The sequence below is a fragment of the Heterodontus francisci genome, chromosome 1 (assembly GCF_036365525.1).
Source record: "Heterodontus francisci isolate sHetFra1 chromosome 1, sHetFra1.hap1, whole genome shotgun sequence".
In the NCBI taxonomy this organism is placed as follows: Eukaryota; Metazoa; Chordata; class Chondrichthyes; order Heterodontiformes; family Heterodontidae; genus Heterodontus; species Heterodontus francisci.
Window position 1 is genome coordinate 17,500,224 of NC_090371.1, and position 8,684 is coordinate 17,508,907.

The following is an 8,684-nucleotide window of genomic DNA, read 5'->3' on the forward strand; positions in this document are numbered from 1 at the left end:
CACAATACCCAAAAACAACGCGCTAAAAAAAAAATCCAAAAACATAAGACAAAATTAACACCAAAAACAACAATAATAAAACATGCAGACAAGAAAAATATAGCCACCAACATACACAGACTCGAACCAAACACGGACTGCAAAATATCAAGGGCGGAGGCACCGAAAACGGAGGAAAAAAAGTGCAGACATCAAATAAACATTTTTTTTTAAGTACAAATAACCAAAAATATAAATTCTAAAAGAATAAATGCAAAAAAATTGCAGATTATAAAAACACAGGCACCGTGACATAAAAGCAAAGTACAGGCATCCAAAAATGACATGCAGACACAACGAAATAGTTTTCGTTGCCGTTGCTGTCAGCGTTAAGTTGCTCTTGGGATGGAGATTCCGACTGATTCCTTCTCACTGCTGCACATAAGCGACCTTAAAAATTAGAAACAGAAAATGGAAGTAAGAGGGAAAGGACCGGTCGCCCTCAGATTCCCCCAACTCCCTGCCTGAAACAGTCATCAATTAACCCGTTTTAACTTGTTAGACCCTATCTCCCATATTCAGCAATGACTGGTTACATATCACTAGACATTCATTTCGACGTTATTCGGCATTTGATTTCTGTCCGATATCTTTATTTGTAAATAACTGTTACGAAAACAATCGCATGAGAATGCTTCACATAAATACTTTTTTTTTAAAAAAAGAGAACGGTTCAGCAATTCCTAATTAAAAGTGCGCCTGTTCTGCTCTTTGTTGACTATTGGGCAATATTGTAGCTGAGCTGGGTTGTTAAGCGCTGTGACACAATATTACGTTCTAGCCTCTCTATCACAACTCAGTTTCAGGGCACTTGCTATTCTGATATGAGTGCCTTTTAATTTTTATTTTAAAATAAATAATTCTGCCATGTATGAATGAACGCGATTTTGTTCTTTTTTTAAAAAAAAAAGTGTCCAGGACATGGGGCGGTCCCCACTTTTATATACACCTCGCGGTCTGTTCGTCTCAAATGACTATGTTGTACAATTTCGAGAAATCTGATTCAGATTGGCCGTCTGTACACTCTGAAGGCGAGAGAGGGAGCACGTTAAAGAGACTGTATTGTAAATATACTTGTCACGTTATCCCATCCCTTCTGTGTCTAACAGAACCCAATAGAACAACTAATCTATTTTTAAAGTAAATTATTTTATTTACTTTACTTATTTACTAAATTATTTTAATTCAGAAATATTGTTTTCAATGTAAATTTATAAACCTTACCAGACCTTCCCATTAAACGCACCTCCGGTATCACTAAGGGGTGCCTTGTGCAGAGTGAGTTACACGGTGCGGCACATTTGCCGTCTTTCCCTTACTCTCCAAGTTGGCAGAGAAGGGGACGGAGGGCCTGGTTCACCTGAGTGCGACAGGCGGCAAAACAACAGCACACATCTGGCGAGTCGTTTTATGAAGGGAAAATAAAGGGGTCGCTATTAAGAAGCCAAGTGATATATCATAAGGGCCTATTTGTAACCTTTCTTTATTGTCTGTTAGTCAAATGTAACCCAAAACTCGCTCCCCTCCCCAAAGTTAAGAAAAAGAGCTGGGTTTCCCAGTAATGATTTCCATCTTAAGTCTGGGATTTTATGGTGCAATTTGGATGCAGAGAGAGAGAAAAAATCTACATTTCGATCTGGAAGAAATAAAAAAAAATTCTGTTATTAATCTGGTCCCGCACTTCTTTGACGAGCTTGTAAAAGTTCTTTTTTTCCCCTTGTTTTGCTCGCAAGGCTTGTAAATAAAACCCATAATTGGTATAGGGAAGCGGAGAGGCAATTTATATTTTCACCAGTGTTAGAAATTTGTTCTCAATCGAGTCTCGAATTTAACGAGAGAGCAGTTTCTTGTTCTAAACGGGGGGCTGATATATGATCAGGATGATTGCATTTAATCGCGTTGGTGTAATGTTTAAAAGGGGCTCTGACATTAGAGAGTTTTTGCGGTTAAGTATTTATTCTGCTCTCCTCCTCCCCCCTTCTCGGTGGCGCATCTGCTGTACTTTGATGGTTTATTATTCAGGAATGGTTCCGCATTCAAAACAGTGCATTGGATATCAGTAAAAAAGGCGATTCAGTCTGGAATATATGACCTCAGGATGTCTGTGCGTGTCTCTTTCCTGTACACACTCTGTCACTCTAGGTAATCCATTGAGAAATTACCAGTGGGGGAGAAAAGCTGTGTGAACGCACACAAAAAAACAAAAGGGGAAGTAAAACAATTAAATCCGATGCAAGAAACAAATCTGAAACATCAAAAATCCTGCTTAAAACTTAAATGTTAGTAATAAACTCAATTGTCTAATTCCCCTTTCACGTATCTCCCCGTAGGACACACTGTCATAACATACATGAATACATTCAGAATAGGCTGGCCTTTAGTAACGCTTTCAAGTTGTCCTGTGATCAATTTCATTGCAATTACATGTGTAAATTACATATACATATGCACACTTTTAATATACCATATATAATATATACAAACACAGGTTATATACAATATATAACTGATAATTTACATACAGGCGCATGCATAAATGAAAGCAACGAATTCAATTATTACAAGTCTTTTTTTTAATATCGCTCCAAACGAATCCAACTTAATTCGGAGAGATTTTGATAGAAAAGCGACAGGTCAGAGGATAGTTTGTCTCCCCAGGTGCCCGCTCCTTCCATCTGCCGAATGATTTAAACCCGCATGTCCCATTTACCTCAAACTCGCCGTTTCACATTTTAACCGCAGCCAGATTCACAGTCACGCTGTTTGTAAGGGCGATGATTTAATACTTACACTGCTGATGCAGATTGCGTTTTCTAAAGTATATATAATATATTACATGATTTATTTACTTAAAATCGAGCTCCGGATTAAACGCAGGAATAAATGCATCCGGGTTTTAAACAGTTTACTCACTCTCATCCTGAATTTCATTTTGGGCGGATTAGCTATAGGAATCTCTCTCGGTAACAGAGAACAAGAGTTTCGCGAAGCTGGGAAGCTTTTGGTTAAACAGTTATTAACCGAGATTTCGTTTTCCAATGAGCTTGTTTCACATGCTCAGCTGAACGGGCTGAAAATCAGCCGCTTGTTCCTTCACTGGCTTGTGCGCGGTACAAATACTTGCACCGCGTCTTAAATGATATCTATATCTACTATAACAAACCCATGTCGCTGTAAATCTGGGAACTGCTGGAGATCGGCGCGATAACACAGACCTTTTCACGTGAATTTGATTTACTGCCTACCTCGATTTGAGTTTGTAAACTTTTGAATAAGATGTTTGCAAATGTAATCGACTGGTCTGAGAATGCATGTTTCTGAGGGAGTGGGAGAAAGAGAGACAGAGCGAGAAATTAAAAATATATAGATGATTTATCGACCCTTTTAGTACGCTGGGTGGAAGATTTAGAAGTTTACTAATAACCCGACAGTTTGGCTATTAGCACCCCGCGGTGACGTCATTGAAACAGACAAGTGGAGCTGGGGAATTGGAACCACGTGGGTCAAACCTTCCCCCCCCCCCCCCCCTCAACATCCACTGCCTCCCTCTCCCTCCCCCCTCAACATCCACTGCCTCCCTCTCCCTCCCCCCTCAACATCCACTGCCTCCCTCTCCCTCCCCCCTCAACATCCACTGCCTCCCTCTCCCTCCCCCCTCAGCATCCACTGCCTCCCTCTCCCTCCCCCCTCAACATCCACTCCCTTCCTCTCCCTCCCCCCTCAAAATCCACCCCTCCCTGTTGCTCCCTCCTCAAAATCCACCCACTCCCTCTCCCTCCCCCCTCAACATCCACCCACTCCCTCTCCATCCCCCCACAACCCCCTCACCCATCCAGCTACCTACCCCTCCATCTACCTCCTCTCCCCATCCCCTCTTCGCCTACCTCCTCTCCAAAGCACGCATCTCTCTCCACCCACCCACCAGTACCATTCTCCATCCACACCCTCTCCCTACTCCCTCTTCCTAACCTCCCCTCCCCACCCACCCATCTCCCCTGTCCACCCAACTCCCCTCACGCCTACCACCCACAACCCCTCCCAATCCACAACCCCTCTCCCTATCCACATACCCACCTCCCTCTCCCCACCCACCCAACTCCCTTAGCCCACCCTTCCTTCTCCCCTCTACCCAGCCACCCATCTCATCTTCCCCTCTCCCCACCTTACCACCTCCCCTCTCCTCTCCTCTCTCCGTGCACTCGCCTCCATCCCCCCATCCTCCCTCGCCCTCCTGCTCCAACAAGGTAAGCAGAAGAGGGAGGAAAACAACTTATATCACAGACACCAAAACACACAACCCAATACTATCAGGCATGAGCGAGCAGAGAGCAAAAGTTTGCTAACACTGGCTTAACTCCTCCCATTGCTGTCCTCAATTAATTAATCTAGCTGGACCCCTTTAAGACGCCTTTCGCTGGCCAATAGCGTGGTGTGCCATTCCAATAATTGATGTCTGTCCAATTGACGATTCGAGTTAGCGGCCGGTTTTCCTCTCCGACTTGGTCCTTGCATTTGTTTCCCTCTTTTTTCGTTCGAGAGGGGCGGTCGGTCGGGAGGGGGAGAGCGAGAGAGAGCTGTGTGAGTGTGTGTTTTCCCCCTCCCCAAGTAGGATTGACTCGATTACAGAAAGAGAGAGAGGAGGCACTTTGGTAAATCCAGGCTGGGGGTGGTTATTATTTTATCTTTCGGGATTGCAATGAAGAAGTCTGGCTTCCATGTTCGAGGCTAACTCAGATCTGCATCCTGTAAACTTCGCCAAGAATCGTCCTCGTTTTAAAGCACCTCCAACAAACAGCAGCAATAAAAACCCAAGTTCCGGCCGTTGGGGGAGAGAGTTACAGAGAAAGATTTTATAATTTAAAAAAAAATACAAGAAAATTGAAGCGACAAATCTCCCCTCCCCCCTAGAATGACGTCTGGGGTAAATTTGAAATCAAACCCGGCTTTGCAGCCCAGAATCGAAGAGCGTAGACGGCGAAGCCCCCTGGATCATTTCCCACCCCCGGCGAATTCCAACAAGCCCCTCACTCCCTTCAGCATCGAGGACATCCTCAACAAGCCCTCGGTGAAAAAAAATTCCCATCTCTGCTCGTCCAGCCACCCGGGCACGGCCGAGAAAGTATCCGGCCCCGGGGTTGCCAGGAATGGACTCCCCTCTCAAACCTCGCCGCTCTGCGCTTTGGAGGAACTCGCCAGCAAAACTTTTAAGGGTCTGGAATTAAGTGTGATACAAGCGGCCGAAGGTATTTCAACGCCTGCCTTATTTTTACTGTTAAATTAGAACACAAATTCTATTCGGGGGGAAAAAATAGTTGTTAAAGCTATTTTTTTAAATAAAATGTACTCTTAAGTTTGTCGCTAAAAGGGATTTAGACAAACGTGCTTGATGCCGCAGTTCCCATTTCAAATATTCCTTAGAATATTCCTATGTGTGTGTGTTTGTCTGTTTCAGAATTAGCATCAGGCAGTTATACCATAAGCACATCTCGAATTGTAAATTACCCTAAATCTTTCACTAAACTGATAGATTGTTCCTCACAACCTTATGTAGGTGTGGGTTTTTCTTCCGTTGTTTGCTTTATCACGGGAGCTCAATTAAATGCATTTTCCTGATGCATAACTAATGTCACATTTTAACCGGGTAGCTAATTTTATTTTGCATCATTTTTTTAAAAACTACATTTTGGTTCAATTACGCTTCACAAATTGAAATTACATTTAGTTCAATTAGTAATAAATATTTAGCGACACTTCTCGTTCCGAAAATCATATCAGTTTTTATATATATATATATATATATACAATTGTGTTTTGTCTTTGCGTGGGCACTGTAATTAACATTTAACTATGGTTTAGTCTGGAAGGTGTTTAAACACCTTAAGTGTCGAACGCAAGCATATTCGGCTCCCTCTCATCATCCAGCTCTTCAAAACACTGTGATTTAATTGTATCTTAATATTTTCACATTAAGCTCGGCTCCGGACATATATATATATATGCACACACATATATTCGTAGGACTGAATTATATTCGTACCAAAAAGAATTATTTCTCTCTTATTCAATCTCTTAAGTAAGAAATATATTTTAAGATGTCTTCGGCATCACGTTTAATGCAATCGTTTCTGTCAAATGACATTTGGAAAATAAAGTGAGACTATAAATTAGGGAGCCTGACATATTTCACAGCACATACATGGAATAGTGTGTATAATGAGGAAATAGACTTAAATTATATATATATATTTTAAAGTTTTATACCCCATGACTGCAGTTGATATCAAACATGTGTGCGGGAGGCACCTTTGTTTTTACAACGTCCAGGGAAAACAATATTTGATATTTTCTTTGCCACTGTGAGTTTTGAATAATAAGCGAGGGCCCTTCATACATAGTTTGAATAAATGTAAGAGAGGAAGGCTTTTTCGGCTGCTGAATATATCAAGTTACGATAGCCCCACTTGCAAAAAAAATATCTGTAGCAAATGGTGTTTAAACTCACACAGAGCAAGTTGTTTATAAAATGGGATTGGGAGAGGGCGGGAAGTGTCAACTCGGTTTCTTTTTGTGAACACATTTATAAATGTAAGCAGAGGCTAATGGAGCTTAGCGCTGTGGTAGCTGTAACAGGAAAAAGGTAACCTTTTGCTCGGTTCTGAGAGCAAGAGAGATTCATTAGTCACACACACACACCCCCGTTCACAGGAAGCAAAACCTATTTTTAACCGTTAACAGTTTCATCGATCGCCTTGTGTCACGGGGAGAACCGCATTTAAACAATAGCCCGAATTTCAGAGATACCTTTCCATGCTGCGGAATTTAAAAAAATAAAGTCTGCGCGCCAACTCTACACATTTACAATTTGAAAAATATACACACTTATGGTGCATGTACTCAGATGTGTAACTATTACATGTCTTCAGGTGCTGTCTAATAGTGTTTGCATAGGTATATTAATTACTATATACTTTCTCATGGGGTGTCAAGTCGATCTCATGTGTAAATGCATCTTCTCCTGTATACCTTTGCATGTGCTGTGATATACACATGTACACAACAAGTTGGCAGAATTCTGTAATTTATATACATCTATAATCTACACAAATTCATAATACGTACAGGCAGGCGTGAAAGTAGAAAACTTTATAAACATCTTTACATGCTGTGGAATGACTACACTGTATGGCTCCGGGTTAATCCATTACATACTGTACAGTCTCTACACTGTGTACACAGAGGCATATTCTATTCCGGCTTGTCCGTGGATAAATGTCGAATCTGCCTACAGACAGTTTTATAGATGTGTCCTGCTTGACTATGCAGAACTTGGAAATTCGCTGTACGACATATAACCAACTTTTCATATTTAAACTCTCATTTTAAAAGAAACATTTTGAAAGTTTTTTTTAAAAAAAGAAAGCAGTGCCAGCAGACGCGATGTTGCCAGCGTGCATTACAGCTTTTTGAAAAATGACTCGGAAGGGGCAAAAAACAGATCAGAGGAAGGGGAGGGTGGGGGTGCAAACTAGCTTTAATGTAATATTGAAACCGTTATGTAATTTCCAGCACGTTGTTAGAAAATATTGACGTGTGTAAACATGTGTGTGTGCTATGTATACTTTTATATATACTTTTATATACTTTATATATACTTTTTTTACAATTACCAAAAATTGTGTTACATATCTGCCTCTTCCTCCCTCTTTATTGCCAAGGCCGGGATCATGTAACGACGTTTGGCCAGCGACAAAACTCGAAAAAGAGACGAAAGTCCCGCACTGCCTTCACCAACCATCAGATTTACGAGCTGGAGAAAAGGTTCCTTTATCAGAAGTACTTGTCTCCCGCCGACAGGGATCAAATAGCCCAGCAACTGGGGCTGACAAACGCCCAGGTGATAACGTGGTTCCAGAACAGAAGAGCCAAGCTGAAACGGGACCTGGAGGAGATGAAAGCCGACGTGGAGTCCCTGAAGAAGCTGCCGCCCCAGCAGTTGGAGAAACTGGTGCACATGGAGGTGTTCCCGGAGGACGGGGCCGGCTCCAAGTGCGACCCCTCGGACCTTTCCCCCAAACTCTCCCCGGTGTCTGGACTCGGGCCCTATCCCAACTCGCCGCAGTGTTCCTCCAGAGATCAGACTACTGATGAATTCTCTGAAGACGAGGAAATAGAAGTGGACGATTGAATGAGATCAAATAAATATATATTTAAATATAAATATATATATATATGAGTGAGAAATGGGGTAACTCTAAAACAATACAGGGAACAAACTCTGCCAATGAATCGGAAGAAAACACAAGTGGAATTAACTGCATCGTTATAAACTTCTAAAAACAAATGCTTTCATGTCCTTTTTAAAACTTTTTAAAGAGCAAGTTAACGTTGGGATCTCTGCACATCCTTGAATCTATCCAAAGGAACAGATAGATATGGACACAAGGGGATACGGACTATTTCAACCTTGTCTTGTATGTAAGAACCTCAATGGGTTTTATTTGTTTTGGGGAATTGAGTGCAATTGGACACATATATTAATTGTCGGTGTCTATTTTTTTTCTTTTCCGGTTTACTTTCGTTCCTTTAACTTGACCCAATCCGTCACCGAGCCCCCGACTAACAACTCCCCGCCCCCACAGAGTAAG

General features: G+C 41.8%; 1 protein-coding gene across 1 annotated transcript; it reads left to right on the plus strand.

Annotated features, from left to right (window-relative positions):
• The first annotated feature begins 4,948 nt into the window (after positions 1 to 4,948).
• On the plus strand, positions 4,949 to 8,224 carry lbx2 (ladybird homeobox 2). The gene is made up of 2 exons (XM_068040556.1): positions 4,949 to 5,282; positions 7,755 to 8,224. The coding sequence occupies exons 1-2, from the start codon at positions 4,949 to 4,951 to the stop codon at positions 8,222 to 8,224; spliced, it is 804 nt and encodes a 267-aa protein (XP_067896657.1).
• The last annotated feature ends 460 nt before the right edge of the window (positions 8,225 to 8,684 follow it).

Bases quoted from the DNA above. Each gene is read 5' to 3' on its own strand.
- lbx2 (XM_068040556.1), top strand. From the start codon at position 4,949: ATGACGTCTGGGGTAAATTTGAAATCAAACCCGGCTTTGCAGCCCAGA. The intron at 5,283-7,754 runs GTATTTCAACGC...TTTATTGCCAAG, and splicing joins TGTGATACAAGCGGCCGAAG to GCCGGGATCATGTAACGACG.